Below are 21,121 nucleotides of genomic sequence, written 5' to 3'. Positions count from 1 at the left end.
GCAACGGCGAGCGTGCCAAGGTCTTTTAAGAGTCGACGCAAGGATCTCCGAGCTCATATGTTGATTCTGCTTATCTCGCATAAACAAAGCGAGAGAGGGTCGCTCAGTGTCACCACGGTAGCTTGCAAGTGATATTCTTTTGTGAGCTCTTCAATGTGATAGCAAGAGTTTGTATCGCGGTGTTTCGGCGCCCTTTGATTCGAGTGCTTTGGTGTTCTCGTGTGTACGAACTTTGTAAGCTCTTGGCACGCACTGGAACATTGGGTGTCGAGTTTTCAAACGAGATAGTGAGATCATGAATTATAGCGATTTCGTGAGTGGTGAAAGTAGGAAGCCGAGGCGTGGCTGAACCTTCTTTTATATTATTTATTATGTTTTTTTTGTTTTGTTTGTATGATCGATTGTATATTGCATTTTATAATTCATAATTATCCAAAACGTTAATTATGTAATTTAAGAGTTTTGATAACTAATTTGTAGACGTTGCTAAATGCAGCAAAACTGTAGCAGCCTTTTTTAACATTGGTTCATTCCGATTGTCAGTGGTAATATAAAACTCCATGTGCCTATATGGCCGGGTTCAATATTTGCCATTTGGGAACCGGCAAACCGCTCAAGTTTCCCCTCCAAACAAATCACAGCTCACGTTATCCGAATACGTTCCCTCGTCATAAGGCTGAGTTGTTGAAATTCCTGCGGTTGGTCGGAATACACTTGGACCATGGCAACCAAGGAACGGTTGCTGTGTATTGTATAAATATAACCGATTTTTTCGCTAGGCTAAGTGGAATTCTTTTGCTTGCAGGTTATATATATACCTCGGTTAGTTTAGGTGGACAATATGAAACTAGCTGTAAGTTTTATTGTGGCACTAAACAGCTTGACTCTGGTGTCATGCTTCTCTTACCACAGTCGTCTTGCTAATGCACGAAACCAGAGATTGCCAAATCCACGTCAAATATACGAAAATCAAGAAAGTATGCTGAACCGTGGTCGGAGGGGCGGCGTTAGGGATCCCACACCCTTTCCAGCATACCCGTACGGTGGCTCCCAACCCCGGCAGCATATTGACAGCGAACCAAACCAACCCTACATTCCAAACACGTTTAATGATCAAGCCCAGCAAAGTCACAGCTCTTCAGGTGAATACGGCATGCTTTTATTAAGTACATAAACCCATTCACAAATCACGCGTGAAATTTCTACAAACCGAGTACATGGTGAAAGGTATTTCTATCATCTGTATTGTGTGCAAGTGGTCCGGCAGTCCAAAAATAGGGGTTCTGTAGGGTGTGGCTGTTGAGCCTCAACAAATAACCCTTTACCTTCTACACAGACAGTGCAAACGTCGGCAACGGCGCTCCAATTCAGCCTGCCGACTCATCGTCTGCTTCGGTCGATTCGGCAAACACAGCGTCGGAGCACAGTGTCCCATGCGATAAAACCAAGTGCCCGCCACTAAGAAATTGCATCAACGAAACGTCATCAGAAACCAACTGCTGCCCAACATGTGATCGTTCGGGTTGTCAGTGTGAAGGCTACCAATACTACGACTGTCTCCTCAATGGGTTTGTGTAAGTAGCTCCAATTCTCAGATTTATTTGTTCAAATAATCCGTACCATTGTCCGAACGACCGGTTATAGATTTATATCGCACAATGAGGTGTTTTTCCTAAGCTCAGTGGGTGGGTCCATTCATATCGCCACAGCTAACAACTCCCGCATGTTCAGCGAGCGTCACTTCGCGATATAACGCGACAACAGGCTGTTTCTAATGTAAACATATTCGCTGACAATCTCGTTGCTCATCGGTGACGGCGCAACACGTAAACAGCTTGTGATGCGCCGGATCCGACATCTCAACTGCGATCAAAGCATCGGCCAATTCGCATCGGGCGTGTTCGAATTCTTGGGTTCCGGTCCGGCCTATCAAGGCGGCGAGAAACGACAGGTACTCGCCTTGGGATCCATGGCTCCCGCGAGGACAAGGGTGAGGGCGTGTAACAATAGCCTCAGTGACGTACGAGGGGCACATAACGTCAGTACCGGCCTTCGGAACGCCACATTTATCCCACTCCCTCTAAACAGCTTAAACCCTGCCTACACACCAACCGGACGCTATGTTGTAAGCCCCCCCCCACCCCCCCTGTGCAATAGCAATATTTCACAATCAATAGCACTTTTTCTGTTATCGGAAAACGCCGAACGTTTTCGTCCAGTCGGTTTGCCGTCGAAAAAATTCCAGGGAGGCAACGCGTCCGGTCATGTTTAACACTTGCGCTTTCTCCCGTACAAATATGGTCCTGCTATCCGTTATTACCCTCCAGCACGAATGTTTATTCAAGGCCTTTCGAGCCCTAAATCACAGCAATAAACGTTCCGCAAGTAATAACGAGCTACAATACCACAAATGGCCGCAGGAATATATGCTACGTTGGCAGTGACGTTTATTTTTGTCTTACAGAGGCGGACTCGTCCCAGAAGGAGAGTCGTATTCTGTCGACGATGGAAGCACTATGTGCAGTTGTCCCATGGGTGGTGGCATGATAGTTTGCAGGTACTATGCCTAATGTTGTTATAGGTTTTATGTTCATCGTATGCACTTTATCCGTTATCTGCAATGTAGTTGCCAAAATACCCTATTTAAGTCACTGCAGCAAACATAGATACATCAACCACCCACATAACGTTTATAAGCGTGGTTGTTTTCGGTATTTTGTGGTTACATTGGCGAAAGAGCTATTTCACATGAAGTTTTGACCGCGAACGTCTTACCGTGCCTACGTTGTTTGCGTTCGAATCAATCATATTGTAGTTGATGTATGGTGCAAGGTTATTCAACTTGTTGGTGGCGTCCAAAGCTGCTTAAAGCTGGAAGAGGACCAGCCTTAATTGGCGCGGCGGTTTTCTGTAGATCCAATAATACTCGCACATGTTCTGATCGATTACATATGTTCGAATTCCACATAACCACATTTCTGCTGCTAGTGCGACGTCACCCGGGCTCGAACCCATATAATTAGCCTCAGGGTAACCCCGGCATTACAGAGGATTTAATTATAGGAGTTGGCAACAAACTTGCTGCCAAATAAGCTCATAAACCCTGTAATTTAACCTCGCATCTTTTTCCCAGCTTTCAAGTGAGTGGTTTCAACAGCCATGGGCGAACCCCTCCTAAAGTAGCATGTCCGAAACCGAGACCTTTCTGTATTGAAACTTACACGAGGCCGTCTGACGGTTGTGAAGAGTGTTTAGCGGTCGGTTGCGTTGGGGAGGATGGCCATAAATACCAAGCTGGCGTAAAGTAAGTCATACCCTTTTTATTACTTACCGATGTCACCTGTGCAAATTGAGCGCGATAAGCCCGTAATAGCTTTATCGTGCGTAATCGACACACTCACCACAGAGCAAAAGGTTTGACAGTTTTTCCTACTTGTTTAACAGCTTTGATCGACCACCATGTACTGTTTGTTACTGCCCGCCCGAAGGTGGCGATATCCTGTGTGCAACGGATCATGTTTGCCAAGAACGTATGGATCAGCGTGCAAGTATGTTAACAAAACTTTTTAACGTAAAATGTGTGTGACCTGCAATATACACTCAAACTATCAAACAGGCTAAATTAGTCGTTTTAGTGCTATTTTATACTTTAACTGTATGATCACAATGCACTAAATAATAATAAGAATTTGAAGCTGGTTAGTTATCTATTAAATGTTTTCGCAGATCCCCCGCAAACATCATTGGCATTAGAGGCCACCCAAAGAGTCATGCGAGATCCCATCGGTAACGAGGCTCAGTTGAACCAACAAGCTAACATCGGCGACCAGTCGTCGTTCACCAAAGGTTCAATAATTGCCGACGATGGTTACGATACTCGCTTCTTGCAGTCCGACTGGAACAAGTTTGGGTCTTCAGATTTGTATCAGTCTAAAGGTGACACTGGAGGCGTCGGTTCCCGTAATACTGGATCCATGGTCGCCCCACCGTTAGCTGACACACCTGATGCAAGCGGCACGACTGCAAATGCTGCTGCCGGGAATCAACGCAATTTTGGTGGATCGCAGTCTACTTCGGAAGGAGGAGATTCGTCCCAGGAGTCAAGCTATCTTCCCTATAATCCAGGTTCATTTGCAGCCCAAAGTCAACCTCTCGTACCCCCCGGATCAGTATATCCAAACTATGGTTTTAAACAGCAATACTCGCCGTACAACTCTCAGTACCCACCATACCCTTACCAGCAGTACCATGGCTACCCACAGGGCCCTTCAAATGCAAACAATTTACCAACCAATAGCGAAAATACAGAAAACGAAGGCGAGCAGGACACAAATAACGATGCCACGAACCACCAAGCTGATAACTATCGATACGGACATGAATCCTCTGACGTTTCAGATCAAACTGGTGCAAACACAGCATCTGATGGCACCGGCAACGGTGCTGACAACTCTCGATATTCACCCTACCCTTCAAACCAGCAATATCAACCACCTCCAGGTTATGGTCTCAACTACCTTGGCTACCACGGCAACACTGCAGTTAAAACTGGCAGCACTGGTACAGAGGGTCAAACACCTGAAGACGGCTCCGATCTCACTGAAGTGAGGCCAGATGACGAACAGTCGCGTTTGAACGGCTATCTCGGTTACCCTCAATCGTATTTGAACCCGCAATATGGGAACGGGCGATCCCCAGAGCAAACGGGCGACACAAGTCAAACATCAGATGGTTTAAATTCAAGATTGCCTTCAAACCCAGCGTTCCCACATTACGCACAATACCCAAGCTACCTTGGCCAACCATACCGTGCTGCTGCCGGAGATAAACTTACCCCAGACAACGAAGGCCTTTCTAACACCGGCATTGGTAATCAGAATTTCCAAAGCCTCTACCCATCTTCGCATGGCACGGGACCTGTCGATTCAAACGCAGTTGGTGGGAATTCCCAAAACGCCCAACCCAACGATGGCCTCAGTGTGAGCGACAGTTATGGAGGATTCGGACAACGAAATCCAACACAAAACCTGGGCTTGAACTTTCCGTTACCGCCTTACCATAGTGCCGGATCCCAGGGGACGGACTACTATGGAAACACAGAGAACTCGGATCAAACCCGCAACGATGACACCAACGAAGCGAACCCTGACATACAACTTCCACCTTTGAGAAATGTGCGTTCCGGTCAAGTGGTTGAGTAAGTGTCTCCAATCATTTATAGTTTGTACAGCGGTATCACACAATGTAAACAAACTTTATCTTTTGTTTTGTTAGTTCGCAAGCTTTTATTGATCAACCTGAGACCACGACAACGTCAACCACAACGACCAGCACCCAACCAACCACCACAACAAAAACTACAACGACACCAACTACAACAACAACACCAACTACAACGACAACACCAACTACAACAACTACACCTGCAACAACAACAACAACTACAACGACTCCCACCACCACTACAACGACCGTAACACCCACAACTCGCAGCACAACAACAGCCACCATCCACCACCGACATAAAATCCATCGCATTCATGGCGTTGACAGAAACGTACACAATAACTCAGGTGAGTCTAAAACACGGTATTAAGCACGTTTATAAAGATAGTTATGTACCGCAGTTTCGGTCTCTCGTGTATGTTTTGTAATGCGAAGCGATTTATAACTCCACGCGTCTTACTCTTTCACTTTAATTGGCATCGCTTTGCCAAAAAGGAATTCTACGCTTTCTAAATGCGCCTGGGGTAAAGGGGTGAATGCCCTGACCAGGCGACCTCTAACTCGACTTCATTGGCATGCGTTTTGTCACGTTCTTGACGTTGATACATCTCATTCCTGGGCGGCTGGCGGAAAGCCTTCAGGTGTCATGAAAAGGCAATTGAACCCCTGATGACATATCTCCTGTCGCCTTGCGCACTTGAAATGGTCAAACGAGTGACCACTTTACATCAAGCACCTCTTGCCTACGTCACACCGTCCAAATGCGGAACTGTTTTTACTGCTGTTGCCTCTGCGTAGCGCCAATGCCGGAAACGTAGTCTGAAAAGTCAACGGAAACGAACCGTAAACGTGATTTTGCAGGTTTCTCATCTACATTCCGAGATATGTCGCAGTTTCAAAGGCAGCTGCTACAAAGCAGTATCGGGTTGCTCTGTTTACACTGCAGGCGGTCGTGGCGACCGGTTAACTTGCCTCTTGGTATGTTTATTGGCACATCCGCCACCATTACTCACACATACCGGGTCTATTATTCGCGGTACTTTCTCAATGTCTGGCGGCGAAAACCTAACGGAAAAAGATCGTTATCTCGCTGCCGTGTAGTTTAAAGTTAAGAAAAGATGGTTGGATAGATCCGAAGGTATGAGAGAACCACCGAAGGCGGTCTTTTTTTGTGGAGGTTTTAGCGGAACTTGCAAAACCTCAAATCTCTTAATCTGCAAAGGTCGCCGACGAGATCTCACGATTTTGGAAATGCGAAGGGGATAGATTCCCTAAAAAGTAGAACGGGTGACGTTATCTCTTTCCGTTTAAGCAACCGACACGATCCTTTTAACATACGGCGCTTCGTGACGTAGCTTGCAGCTGGACCATCACACTATCCCCGCGCGCTTCAACCGTCACATTGTTACCAAACAAAGGAAGCTTTGATTGCAAGCTACTACGTAATGTGTAAGAGCTTTGTCCTCCATCATTGCCTGACGGGAATGAGTCACAGCAACAACTGGCGATTTTAAATTGATAACCTCGGACGTATACATCATGTACGGTTGAAGTAACGCGTTTAACAGTTACATAAACAAAACGCCAAAACATAATATTTGTTTGTTAGTCTGCTGAGGGATGAGAGATTCATTTTTAAAAAGGAATTTGCCACCAAGTTAGTATTTACCTTCATACTTAAAATACCACCATTCTAAATCGGTGGCTTCGCAAATTGAGCTTTACATCTGCCTCCTAACACAAGTTTGTCAGCTAAAGCTCTCCCAGCGTCGCTATGTACACGTTCATGGGGCCAAGCCCATTTAACGCACAAGTTTTTACAGCTTCGACTCCTTGGCTAATTGGTTCCGGGCCGACGCTGGCCAAATATTTGGTGACCTTTACGCCGACTGTCCCCGACAATGCTTTCGGAGCGCCCCGGATATTCTTTGCTTGAAATAATTGCCTTCAGGACTACCCTAGAAGCCCACCGAGCGCCGCTCATCCCGACACTGATAGTGATCAATGCCGCACTCGTCCTTGTAAGACCGCGCTAATTCCGTCAAAGGCCATTCTACATGGACGATCGAGGGTAGTTCTAAGGGCGCTTGTTACATATTCATGCCCACTAAGTGCGTACGCCCTCTTTAACAACCAGGCTTTCGCCATACAACAAAGCAGTCTTTATTTCACCCGGTGAGCTTCCCATGCGTCAGAGAACAGACCATTAATAATCGCTATCTCTTAAGAGCTTGCTCAAATCCCACCCAAAACACAACATATACCGAGGCGTCGTTTCGTGTCACTAGACCAGTGGCCAAAACACACCACAGTAAACGAGTAAGTTAACACTGATGTTGTATCTATTTTAACCAGTGACGTCTTTGCGGCAAACGACACTTCCGTGTCAATTACTATTTTACAGTTAATAACTTGTAACGGCCAGGTTCCAATTGCCATTTAGCCAATAACCACCTCCGCACAATTCTGTGGCTGTATTTGCTTAGCACAAATCTAAACGACAGACATGTTATTTGAGGTTAGGAACAATATCTTGTTTAACCTTGTATAACATGAGTGTGGGGGGTTGGACTTTTGCTATTAAATAGTGGTTGGAGAGTCATTTCAGCGAACACGATTCCCACCACATCAGTGAATGCAACCGCAACAGCATATAGCACCACGTGCGTTGGTAGCGGTTTCGGGGGAATGCGTTTATCAAATACCGCGCTTTAAATCCGCGTCCACAATTAAATGGAATATTTGCTCTCCCGAAGCGCAAATTCAACGAAAGTGTGCAGAGATTTTCGCCGAAGAGCTGGAGTGGGACCTCACGGAGCTTTTTTCATCCTTTGCTCCGATGCCAGACTTGCGGCACAGTTGGGTTCCGAATCAAATCGAATTCAGGACCAGTGTCGGTCACGTGGCAGCAAGAGTTTGGAATTCCATAAGTTGCAAGCCTTCCTGGGTGCTTTTGTCACCATGCCGACCACATACATAACAAAAGCGAGCTTAGCGTGTGCTATAACTTTGCCCTTTATTGGAATGTGCGTTACATTTCAAAATATTGTCTTAATAATTTACTCCTTTCCTCGATCATCGGCGTTCGCGACGCTGCACGAGGCAGATTTATCCCGCAGTGACAGTGACGGTGCACGTATAAACCAATCAGCCGATGACAAGCACCAGAGATATGTTAGAACAGCTCCAATCGGGAAAATACCTGCCTCGTCTGGACCGCGATACGACAAGCATTGCTTCCAAGCTGAGGCCATCGTTCAATTTGCCATCTCATGTTACTTATCTTCTCGCCACGAGACCTATGTTGCTACATATGCTTATATCCACATGCATCGGTGCTTTGCCTCGCGGGATTCCGTGGCGAGCTGTGCCGAACCGATGTGTGTTTTACGACGGGAAGTGTCGGGAAGTGCTAATGCAGGTTTCCGTTGACACTCACTGTCGTTCTTATCTTAAAGCAGTACTTCGCGCTTCAAATTTTTAACGACGACGATTCAAATCCCTTCACGAAGAGTTGACGACTCTCATTTCAGTCCTTGCCTTGTACGCGTGAAGTCGAGTAGCGGGCATTATATACACAGCTTCTATTGCAGCAAATTGCGTCTGTTTTGCAGATACTTTCAAGTTCTAATTTATCCGCAGTCTTATGTTAGATTATATGTGCTTACTGATCAAGTTAAAAGTGTGAAAATGTTTATAAACTTCGTGCGGGTACTTTTATTGCTGACTTTCTCGTGTCTCGTGCACTGTCAACTCCCAGGTTTGTAAAGATTAACATCAGATTTTAAGTTTTTACTTCCAATTCACATATGGTAGCGTAGGGAAAGATGGGACACTTTATCACATAATATTCAAATATCTTGATCGTGTTTTAGACAAGTTACCAACGGTCTTTGTGAGTCGTGAGGATACGGTTTTATAATTCCTTTTTTAGTACCAAATGAGACGAGAAAGTAGAATAAATGGTGTTCCATCTTCCCCCACTCCACTGTATAAACTTAAAATATTCCCTCAGTAAAAGTCGTTATTTTTTTATTTCAGAAAGCTTCGAAAATGTTCTTACCGCCTGCTGTTACCAAGGAAAGCAGTTTGCGCTAAGTCATGACAGCTGTCATGGCATTCCAGTGACCGTAACTTCCTACACCCAAATCTGCGCTGTGGCTCAGGTAGGAAATTCCTCTGTGGTTATAATCGTTCGGTTTTGATGCGCGTTAATGCGTTTTAATTACATTACCCCGTGTATGTTGTGGCAAGCAATTCATTCATGTCCAATTCCTTCCAATACACTGTGGTGCCGCGATGGCTGCAGCAGCCAACATAAATAACTATTATGCAAAGCGCAGGCATAATGCGTTAGTGTTCGATATTACATTACATAATGAACTTGGCCTTTCTTGCAATGTTTAGTGAGATGGCTTGCGGCGACATATATAGTGTACACTCCAATCATAGCCCTGTATGTCGGGCTAACAGTATCAATGGCGGTGCTTAGTATTTTAAAGGTTTTCGGTTTATTTTGCTGCCCGCACGAGTCTGTTTCGGAAACAAGCCGCTGTAGCAACACGTAACCGAACATAAATTCCCTGCAGGAGAAATGCTGCCTTGAGGCGGAAGAACAAGAAACCTGCAACCGCGGAGTTGCGACCGCTCGGAGCATGGCAGTATGTGACGCCCCTACATCAATCCGCGGTCAATGCGAACAAGACGGTTTCAAAGTGAGTCATACATAAGTTAATATTAGAAAAAAATCACACAACAACCGCGTGTGTCAGGTTTTGTTTACAAAAATCGAATGTTTGTTTATTATTGCTGTCGAAAGCGAGCATGATCGCGCGTACTAGGATTGCGCAATTAGGTCATTGTTTTATCGTATTACTTCCGCCAGTAAAGTAAACAGTAAACACTACCCCTGCTGTACACTTGGGCCTGAATTTTGGTGTTGTTATTCCTCGATAGCCCACGAGACGTGCGATTTTACATCACGCCTGCTTCTTGTATCTTCTGCCAAAGATACGAGCTTAATGTGGACTTAATCTACGCTTAATTAGATTTGGGACCATTAGCTTTGGTGCGTCACTCGTATGCAGGTGAACGGGCCCATCAACCTCTGCCTTACTGACGAGGTCTGATCCGATTAAAGATGACCTTATCGCTGCTAATCGTGGTTCTAATCTCTCGTATTGTTCTTATAACCCGGTATTACTCAACTATGCTAACGAAGCGGGAGTGTCACCGACTTTTTTAAATACCAAAAGTTCATGTCTGTTTTTTTTATTTTATAACAGTTTGCATTGTGATGTAACTAACTTCAAAATTTTACTTACAGTCCTGCTGCGATTGCTGTGCTCTTGGGTTGAAGGCTTATGGTTTATCCCTCAGCTGCAGCATGGAGATCCTTGGTAAGTTGTGTGCCAAGCTAAGAAGCTAGTATTACGTAGGTTGTCCTAATGCAGTTAAAGCGTCGACAGGTGCCGACGAACCCGCCAGTAATATGCGTTGTATTAGCATCACGCAGGGTGTGTTTGTGTTTTCGTTGCTCAAGTTTGGCACGAATGCTTGACAAGGTATCGCGTTTTTTCGCAATTCGCAGACGTCGTTGATTGCGTGATGAACTACCTTGGCCTCGAACGTCTGAAAGTATCGGTGGGCGATGACAGCCGTGGGTTCCATGTTTGAAAAATGGTCGAATTCGCGAAGGTGTTGAAGTGCGGTTAGACAGATAACCCGGCTGCTATTTCATTTCTTAGAAAGATACGATCTCGACTTATCTCTTTACGAGTTCAATTTCAAACAGCTGATCAAAAAGCGTAGAATTTTCATTCAATTAACTAATCCGCAAATCATTTGACGTTATCCAACCGGCGTGTTATGCGGCCGATTATCCTTAGATGTGCCGAGGCTTTTAAGCCACAAATAATTCGATTGTCCCTCATATTTCACGCATCTGATAGTCACAGGAGAAATTAGTTCTTTCATTGTTCGTGGGGTTCAATTAATCCGAGGCATGCAAGGAATCTGTTTCCCGCACTCGTTGGTGCAGCAGAGCGTCAACGATATGTTATTTTTATCCGCCGCATCGGATGAAAGCAAGGAATTTGTGGCTGCGTTTAATTGTTTGTAAACACGCCGGGTCGTCCAAGAACCTCAAGCCCTATGGTCCATATATGCTTAAGTAGTGCGCTATTATTAACGGACCCGACGGAAGGGGCATTTCACACTTGAAGTATTTAGTCAAGCTTTTACTTAAAGCTCCGGACAACAACAGGGACTACTTAATAGCCACCACCAGCAGCGTCTTATAGTGGCAATTTATAGAAAATACAGCAGATGAAAACGTCCGCACATACAAACATAATTTGCATCTGTTTCGCAATTTCATGGGAAACGAAAACGGTAATTGTGGGTGTTTTTATTTTTCTCGTAAAAGTTTTTATCTTAAACTAGCGCTGGTGTAATGGGACTGTGTTGTTTTAAAGTGAACGCGACCGGGTTAAGGTTCCAATCTGTGCATATACGTCTAACTTCACACGACATTTAGACCTTCAAATTCCTTTCACTAAATTGGTGATGACCCTTGCTTTGCAGGCGAACCGTGCAACAGTGCTTACTCGGAATGCTGCAGGACAGGCCCCCTTACCACCCAACCAGGAGATACAAGTAAGTTTAATTTTTTCCACGAATTCCTGGGCGTATTTATTCCACCCGTGAGAGTAAGCTTTGTAATTTGTTTGTTTCCAAACAGCTGAGACGTCAACTTCAACTGCGAAGTCTGCGCGTCTCAACACGACTCCGGCTACAGGTATGTCAAAAAGCTTGCTGCTGTTTATCGGGTTTCGGTATATTGAAATTATTCTATAGAGGCGTGTCGTGGATAATCAGCTGAGTTGGTTTAAGGATTCGGTCGTGCGTTATCGCCTCGTTTCGGGGTCACTTCGGTCAGTATCAACTTACCGATACCTGACAATTTTGCGCAGTGGGCGAGGCGTTGCAAGATGGCTTAGAACTTTGTCTTTGGCTTATCGGGTTCGGCTATGTTAACTGGGACATTACCGCTGGGAAATTCGCTGATGTAACTTTAAGAGCGTTCTCGTGAGTAAGCTCGCCAACGCGGTTAGAATGATGTGTTTGTGTGGTAAACTGCTTCGTCGGCGTGATATGGTTGCCAGTCTTACTCCTACAGTATTTATGATATGTCATTCTCCCTTGTTTTCTTGTTGATGTAGCTTGACTTCCGGGTGTTTTGGATTTGGTCTATTATGTTATAAACGTGTATTGACCTATACCGGACGGGAGGTTACTGTACGACCGCTGATACGATCTCCATATTCCACATTAACCGTCGCAGTAACTAAACGCCTTCAGCGTAAACAGGCCATTGAAGGTCATGCCATGAGAAGGGCAATCGACCTCATCTTATGACGACTGCTCATACACAATGGACACATTGATGAACCGAGCTATGGTCTATAAATACTGTATGACAAGCCTTCTTTTTCCTGCCTTATAAGGTCTCGAGATTTTTGCTTACGAAATTAGTTTTGGATTCAGTTAATGGAGATGTATAAAACTGAATCCCAGCGCGACCCGCTCAATTGTGATCTTGGCCGCCAACTTGGTCACATTTTAATTCAGGACAAAATATATATCTACGTGGTGTATAACCCTGGTTTATCGCCACAAGCAGCAGGGTCATGAACTGTTGTTCGTTTAAACTAACCAACCACAACAACGTTCGTAGTTGGAGTGCAGTGCGATTATAGATAGGTCACCGGTTGGCATTTCGAGCAACAAGGGAGGGTATGACGCATACAGGACCTTCTTCTATGCTGCCTGTTTTGTATCTCGAAAACACTTGGGTTCCTGTTTTGATTCCAAATGCGACTGCAAGTTGCTTATTTACTTCGTGTTCGATTCTCATTTGGCAGAAACAATAGGTTTTGTCCCAGACCGACTTGAAAGCGCCAAAACTCGCAGCTTAGCGGTCTCATTATCATCTTACTGGCGCGACACCTTTAATTATGGACAATTAATTGCTAAACCCCGATGCTCGTGTTGTAAACAGCAGAAGAACTAACCACGACCTCCCGTAACGTTGTAAGATTAATTACGTATGCGGTAATCGGGGATTGGTGACGTTTTCAATTGCGACAGCTGATCTTTTGCAGGGCGCGGTGACGTCACGTGGCTATCACTGACCGCTACATAAATATTTACGAAACAATTATCGCTGCTGTGCACATTGGAACGGGTGCGTAGGCAAAGGAATTTTCTTTGTTAACTCGGGGGTTAACAACATGTGCCGTTGTCAGTACCAAATGGCCAGCAATTCAATCTGTTCGCCAGCTTATGAGGATTTCCTGTTCGTGCGACGCCTGCAGCAAAAATAAAGCATCGAGTTCCGGATGTCCGACCGCGATATCTTCATCCGGCTTCAAATGGGAAATTGGGGATGCCGTATATGAAGTAGTATCTTGTTATATTTCTCTGCACGCGATGTTTGCCGGTGCTGTGTTGCAAAGGGCGTGACGTCGCAAAAGTTTGTTGTACGGAAAGATTAAAATCGTTGTGTGAAGCATTGGGCACGCTATTCACACAACGGGTACTCGTGTTTGGAAAAGTAGATAAAATGGTTAAACTATACAAGAGTCTACTCGCGTTGATCGAATACCGATCATTCAAGTTTCGCATTAACAACGATTTGCTGTTGCAAACAAGGCTAGCAGTCTCGTGTCACTTGCACAGATTCTCAATCCGTTCCCCTGTGCTCGGTTAAAAGGACCTCCCGGCTTTCACAGCCCCCGGTGCTTGTCAATGCACATATCTTGTGCAAGTCGACTCGTTGAGTGTGAAAATTACGAAAACAACGAACGCAAACCAGCTTTCGCCCGGTTAAGCGGTTTCCACCTTCTAAACTGATGATTGAAGAGCCGACTTTGCGTTCCCGGCTCAGTAAACTCGTTTCGTTGACCGATACCAGCTTTCAGCGCCAAATTCCGACTAGCATGCGATAAGGGTCGCCGGCAGCTTTGCGGCCACTGCGGCGGTGGGTAGGTGTTTACCTGGAGATCCGCCGGTAAATAATAAGTAGTCACTTCTTTCATTATTAACTCTGCTGTGCAATCCGAGGTTTCGCATTCTATTCTCATGCCATCCTTTCTGCGTGCGATGGTCAAATTGCAATGGCCCGCAGTCTCCCAAATCCCATTGACCCCATGATTGGTTATAGCGGCAATCCCCGGCGCCGTGTTAACCCACAAATATTCGCTGTTCATCAAAGACCGCCTTTCGCCGTGTTATGTATCAAACGAGCTGTGAGATTAGCGCGTGTGTCTTTGGGTAAACGAACCCTTGTCCCGTGTTTGCGAATGGATTACCACGGAATCCCACGGTCCTTGCTTTTCTCATGGACCCGACGCCTCGATCGCTTTTCATTAACTAGCAGTCTGCCATGGAACCCTGACGAACTTTACCGCGGACCCCCAACCAAGTTTGGTGTTGACCTTATTTACGTAACCACCGCACTCTTTAGCAGAAATCCATCACGAATCGTAATTTCGGCGCCTCAGATAACACAGTGTCACAGAAACCGAAGATAAATATAAATTATTCTGTCTGGCTGATCGCTAATAAGCATGAGAACTGAATGAAATTCCAACTTCTCCACCCCTAAAGCAAATCGCTCTTGTTAAAGTTCAGTTGTAACCACGTCACGGTCGATGCCGAGGTTTCAAATGTTCCGCTATATTTTCTCAGAGTTCACGGGACCGCGATGCGCCACCAGCAACGTATGCGACCACACTTGCACTGATACCAGCACTGGCATCCAGTGTTCCTGTAGGGAAGGCTACGCCCTTGAAGACGATAGTGTGACTTGCTCAGGTATGTGCAAAAAATATGCAGAATTCCTTCAGTTGTAAACAGTGATAGTTAAAATATACAATGCATAATAAATCATTTGTATGTAAATGTCAACCCGCCCACAGATATCAACGAATGCGTGCTAGCGACCCACTCCTGTGTTGAAGGCCAGATTTGCTTCAACACGCTCGGTAGCTTTACCTGTCAGCGACTCATAAGCTGTGGTACTGGATACGAGCTCACCGACCGCAACACGTGCGACGGTAAGTGGCCAACCCACACATACCCCACCTGCTGAGGGTTTACCTTGCAATTCTGGACCTCGAGCTCTTGATCAGCAAAGGGCACATTTAAGTGACAGCGCCTTAACCGCAAACCGTTGCAGATATTGACGAATGCCAGCTAAACATCGATAATTGCGGGGACAAGCTCAACTGCATCAACATACGAGGCTCATTCCGATGTGTAGCCAAGTCTTGCGACGCTGGCTATTTCACCGACGCGGTCGGTGGTTGCATAGGTAAGGCTGGGATTTTGTATGGAAAATAGAAATTATTGCTTAAAAAAAGCAATCCACCCCTAAAAATAGAAAATTATTCTTTACTTCTATATACCTTTTGTTTTTATTTGCATAATCGCCAGATAATATTAAATTTGATCAGTGACGCACGTGATTCAATATTCTATGGGCCCGAACGCTTTTAGATTTGCAATTTACTCTGATCTCATCGATTTAACATTTAAAGACATTAAGCACGACCTTGTAGAATATTATGATATGGGAACAGTCGATATCATTGTCTGAATGAGGAAATGTTTTTCTAAAATCGAATTTCCATAGATATTGATGAATGTCGATCCGGAGACTATATTTGCCCCTCTGGGACGCACTGTCGGAATACACACGGGTCGTACGTATGCGATTGCCCCGATGGTTATGTACTAAGTTCAGATCAACAGTCTTGTGAAGGTAAATAACATATTGGCAAAGTCTTAATTCGCCCGCATGTGACAGCAGTTAAATATAACATCGACGAAGCTGAAAATACATTCAGACCGCATGTGTGTAGACCCATAGATTAATAATGATTTTCCATCTCAGACATCGACGAATGTATCTTGGGAGCTCACGAATGCGCTGACGGTGAGACATGCGTCAATACAGAGGGAAGCTTTAATTGCATCCAACGTCCATCATTGACTTGCACGGCTGGTTATGAGATTAGTGACGACGGCGAGTCGTGCATAGGTAAGTCTCATGTTTCACCTAAAAAGCTGTACCTGGGTTTGGTTAACTAGACTTGCGCTAATGCGTTCAATCGGTTTGATATATTGCCCTTGTCGAAAGAACGTCCTCTCAAATATCCCGACCTTGGTGATTAGTTCATTTTACTGTGGTTTGCAACCTGGGCCACACACAACGCGAAAGCCGCAAGCTTAACTTGCAGATTACTACTCGTTTGAATCGACGCTCCGCGACGTTGCCAACTCTGTAACCCAATAACTCCCTAACAAGCGACGTGTAATCGGTTTCCCGGGTCGGCTTGCACCACTTTCCCGTGAAAAGCTGCACTCGGAACGGATTTGGGCGGATCAAACCAATTCAGAATCTAGCAAACCACATATTTATGTACACAGATGTCAACGAGTGCGACCGCGGTACACATACTTGTTCCAGCGGTTCAACTTGCATCAACGAGGAAGGCAGCTTCAGATGCCAAGATCCAATTATATGCACACCTGGAACTCGCCCGAGCAGCAATCAACGCTCGTGTATTGGTAAATATCACGTTTGTGTATTTTTGAAAAAAACTTTGTAAAGCCACCACATTATATCGGTGTAAAGTGGTTCAATTATCGGCTATTCAAGCTCACGGGAAAATATATCGGTTTCATTTGAACAGCTGTGTAAATTGCTATGTAAGCAGCTTGTATCGATGAAAGTGGCCGGTGCCGCTACCAGGGGTAAAACGATGCTTCTTTAGTAAATGTTTGCTGGATTTCGTGCGCAATTAGGCAAGAAGCTTTATTTATGGCTGCACTAGGCGAGCGCTGGACATAGGCAGCGAACCACATCTAATTCTCAACTAAATCCCTACTTACACACAAAACCATTCGCTCAAATGCCGCTAATTGAAAGAGAAAATGGGATGGAGAAAATGCAGAATGCGGTAAATTGGCATTTTGGCACAGAAATGAAAATCTGAGCTTGAAGGGGCCAAACAAACAGTTAATCTAATTTTAAACCAGCTTACGCCGCAACTTAAGGTGTACAGTTCTTGAATGCCAAGTAAAATGTCGAGTGCTTATATTACATTCCTAATCGCTCCTTACGGAGATCTTCATCTGTTGAATTTTAACTTAGATATCGATGAATGCGAGGACCCTTTGATTCATCAGTGTGGCGAGGGCGCTCGGTGTGTCAATGTACCTGGATCGTTCAGATGCGAGTGCAACCGTGGCTACAGGACAACCTTCCAGGGTAGTCGCACCAGATGTCAAGGTAAAGTCTTTCAAATTAACCTAGCTAAAAAGTAACTAAAACCGTGGTAAACTGACAAATGTGAAAGCTCTGACATCGGCGGCGGAAACCATGACCCCTTTAACGGTACCTGTTACATATTTTCCAAGTTAATAACTTGTCTTGATTTGCCACCGTGATGGGTTAGTGTAGCAGTTAGTTATGCTTTATTGCACCGTATACATTGCTGAAGCTACCACTGTGGCGATAAGAATACAGGAAGGCTTGCCGCAATAGATAATTACCTTGGCATACGTTTGCTTTTGCGGTGACTGGTGGCATTTGCCGACACATGGGTTAGTTTGGTTTACAAAATACAGATAAATTGGTTCAGCGAGCAGTGGTATTTAACCCTGGCCCATTTTGTTGACATTAAAAACCGCTTTCGTCAAACTAAATCCTTACGGCATTTGCACAATCCTTGCAGATATTAACGAATGCGCACTTGCGGCCGGAGAGAGATGCATGTACAGGTGCCGCAATTCACCAGGAAGCTATTCGTGTGTTTGCCCGAGTGGTTATAATTTGGAACGATTCGACGGAACTTGCACAGGTAGATTTGATTATTTTGACCAGACTTGGTGGCGACATGAAGTTTCGTATGAACCAAGAACTGTACGCAATGTTTTTTTTAGCGGTAAATTGTGCATTTAGTAGGGTGGGAGGTAATGGGACACCTTTTCAGTCTATTTCTCGTTTCATTTTAGTAGCCAAATCAAAGAATTGCAAAACCGTATTCGCGCGACTTCCATAGAGAACTTTGTTAACTGTTTAAAACATGATCAAGACATTTGGTCTGATGTGCTAAACGTGTCCCATCTCCCCCAACTGCACTATATATATATAGTGCAGTGGGGGGAGATGGGACACCTTTATCACATATTATTCAAATATACTAAGTTCTAAACAATTAGTTTGTGTGAGTCGTGAGATACGGTTTTATATTTGGTTAAATGTTCCTTGTTTGATACCAAATGGAACCTACTATACTTGGTGGTATAGTGCGCCTTCTTTTAACCGAGAACTTACATGTTTCCGTCGCTGCTATTATTTAAGCCGTATGTTTTCAGTTACATTAGTTTTTTATTCATCAAACCTATTCTACAGATATTGATGAGTGTAATACTAATCAACACAACTGCAGTCGCTCAGAGACTTGCTTTAACACAAGAGGAGGCTTCAAGTGTGTTGAAATCACCTGCCCTGCGCATTACGCCAGACTTTCGAACCGGTAAGTTACACCGTTGTGCCCGATTCCCTGTTTGCTTGGGTTGATAGTGGCTGCTCAGTAGTGAACCACTATATTTTGAACGCGGTTATGAAGGAGACGTTTAACATGTTTTGTGAAGAAATTTGCGGTATAAGTGGCTAATGGGGCGCGTTTGTTTTCTTTGCATGTTCACTGCCTGCCTTCCGCACGATGTTACACGCAAACACCTTGTTGTGGCGGCACCTGCTCTGCGACTGCTGGCTTCCAGAAAAAGATGCGTTCGTCAATCCTGCAAAGCGGCAACCAACAAGCGGTCGTGCATACGACTGCCGAAGCAGATTTCACACCACAACATCTCAGTGAGGAACAACGCTGCTCCCGGAACAACTTTGTTCAGAATGAGTTTAGCAAAAGGTTACCCGAAAGATCGATACTACTTCATGCTTACCAAGGGTAACGAGGATATGCTCTTCCGCGCATCTAAGCGTCGTTTTAAGAAGAGAAAGAGTGGAATAGTTTATGCTACGAGGAAACTCACAGGACCGAAAGATTACGTGGTCGACCTCACATTGAAGTTGTACCGAAAGCGAAGATGGGCCACCTTTATTTCTCGTTTATATATTTTTGTTTCGGAATTTCACTTCTAGTTTTCTCTACTTGACAGTCGGGCTGAATCAGTCGTTGTGTGGCACCTAGAGACAAAAAGAAGCTCCTACGCATCTGTATAGGAGGGCGCGAAGAGTCCAGATTAGGATTATGTACATAGCTGAATCGGCAAATGTAAATTACAAGTTTTCAAGCGCATCAGGGATTTCAAAATTACAGCATAACCGCTCTCACAGCACGCCAAACCTGATTTCAATTTCAGTGTTTTATCGTTTAGAGATAACTATTTTTTCGTCTTTAATGCAGTATTAGTCTGTCACAGCATAGATAGTAACACACATAAGCATTCGATGAGAAATTATCGGTTGCTGTTAACAAAGAAACTAAACTACAAAACAACACTGGTGGAAAATTATGTTCCCTTTTATTAATTGCCCCCTGTTTAAGATCTAATAACAATTTCTTACCCTATTATATTCCTTTGCGCATATTTTCCCATATAATGTGTGGGTTAAATACGTTTAAGTTCACTAATTCATTAACCATAGTCTTATCATCTCATTTTTTGCACATCGGCGTACCAAGCTGAGCGGACAATGCCGCTTAAGCCATATATGGTGAAGCAAATGGGTAAAGTTTCCCGAATGTTCTTACTGGTTCCTGCTTTTAGATTATTTATTTTTTGCATCCTCGTTGTTTTGCCGATGTTCCACGTTGTTTTAAGCTGCCTTGTACAATGTACACTTTGCATGTCACTCGCCTACAATGCCAATATGCTCCTACAGGCACACAGGCATCCAAATAAACCGACGAAAAAGTGGCTGCCTGGTTACGAAGCATGCGTGTTTTATGTTCACTACAAGTCCGATCACAGCCTTTTTGCTTCAAGGCTTGTAAGGGTTCTTGATATGACTGTCCGACCATTGCACAAAAGAAACGTTAATCAAATATCTGATCTTACCCGACTTTTCATTTCACGACTATAGCCAGTCTAGGGTGAAATGCATCAGAAAAACTTGCAACCCGATAACATGTCCCCAAGTAAGTTACCTCCATATACACGTGATGCTGCCGTCTATGTACAGACTTCGCCATTCGGAAACACTCCTTCGTTTGTTCATGGTAAGGCATAATACAAGTAACTGGCAGCTCAGTCAATAAATATTACTTTTTTTGCAATTAATAGAGCCGTCAGGCATCCGCTATTGTTGTGCGTCTAGTGCGTGGAAACGAAGCTGGGAAGTTTGGCATTCAAAACTATGGCAACCGAGGTATGTAACACATGAGATGAAATAAATAGTGATACTGAGAATGATTTTTTGAGAAAAATACGAGTCTGAACAAAAATTTTATGTTCGCCTTGAACGTTATGGTAGCGCCAGGAATAATTGTAAATTGCCATGTTGCATATAAGTTATTAACAATGATTAATTTTCTACCCAGCAACATTAGATTTGGAGCACCCGATCGCTGGACCTTGGTCCACAGTATTATATTTGCAAGCGAGCGAGACGTCGTTAGGTGGCGGCAAGGAACTATGGATGGCCGTGGCATATGTTTATGTCTCGGAGTACAGTTTCTAATGTGTACATTTACCAGAACCGCTGTACAGTTTCTAATACCTGCTTTTATGTAGTTTGTTAACGCTTCTTGCACGCTAAAGTCTGTTGAAATATAAATTACGCCAAGATGCACAACGC

The 21,121-nt window shown here is 44.5% G+C and overlaps 1 protein-coding gene across 2 annotated transcripts; it reads left to right on the top strand.

The window, feature by feature from the left end:
* The first annotated feature begins 809 nt into the window (after positions 1 to 809).
* Positions 810 to 21,118, top strand: LOC100179828 (fibulin-2). 2 transcript variants are annotated; one of them, XM_009859124.3, is made up of 24 exons: positions 810 to 1,142; positions 1,337 to 1,574; positions 2,465 to 2,557; positions 3,134 to 3,304; positions 3,445 to 3,548; positions 3,727 to 5,197; positions 5,275 to 5,573; positions 9,268 to 9,392; positions 9,816 to 9,941; positions 10,553 to 10,625; positions 11,812 to 11,883; positions 11,969 to 12,025; positions 14,980 to 15,105; positions 15,210 to 15,347; positions 15,470 to 15,604; positions 15,926 to 16,054; positions 16,187 to 16,333; positions 16,723 to 16,863; positions 17,450 to 17,587; positions 18,033 to 18,158; positions 18,713 to 18,836; positions 20,408 to 20,543; positions 20,608 to 20,692; positions 20,865 to 21,118. In XM_009859124.3, the coding sequence occupies exons 1-24, from the start codon at positions 842 to 844 to the stop codon at positions 21,002 to 21,004; spliced, it is 4,695 nt and encodes a 1,564-aa protein (XP_009857426.1). In that variant the 5' UTR covers positions 810 to 841; the 3' UTR covers positions 21,005 to 21,118. The 2 variants fall into 2 exon arrangements, with proteins under 2 accessions (XP_009857426.1, XP_018668509.1); XM_018812964.2 differs by lacking the exons at positions 20,408 to 20,543; positions 20,608 to 20,692; positions 20,865 to 21,118 and adding an exon at positions 19,084 to 20,258.
* Positions 21,119 to 21,121: the final 3 nt, after the last annotated feature.

This window comes from Ciona intestinalis, chromosome 1 (assembly GCF_000224145.3).
Source record: "Ciona intestinalis chromosome 1, KH, whole genome shotgun sequence".
In the NCBI taxonomy this organism is placed as follows: Eukaryota; Metazoa; Chordata; class Ascidiacea; order Phlebobranchia; family Cionidae; genus Ciona; species Ciona intestinalis.
Note: the sequence above shows the minus strand (reverse complement) of the source record. Positions and strands in the feature narration are given on the sequence as shown.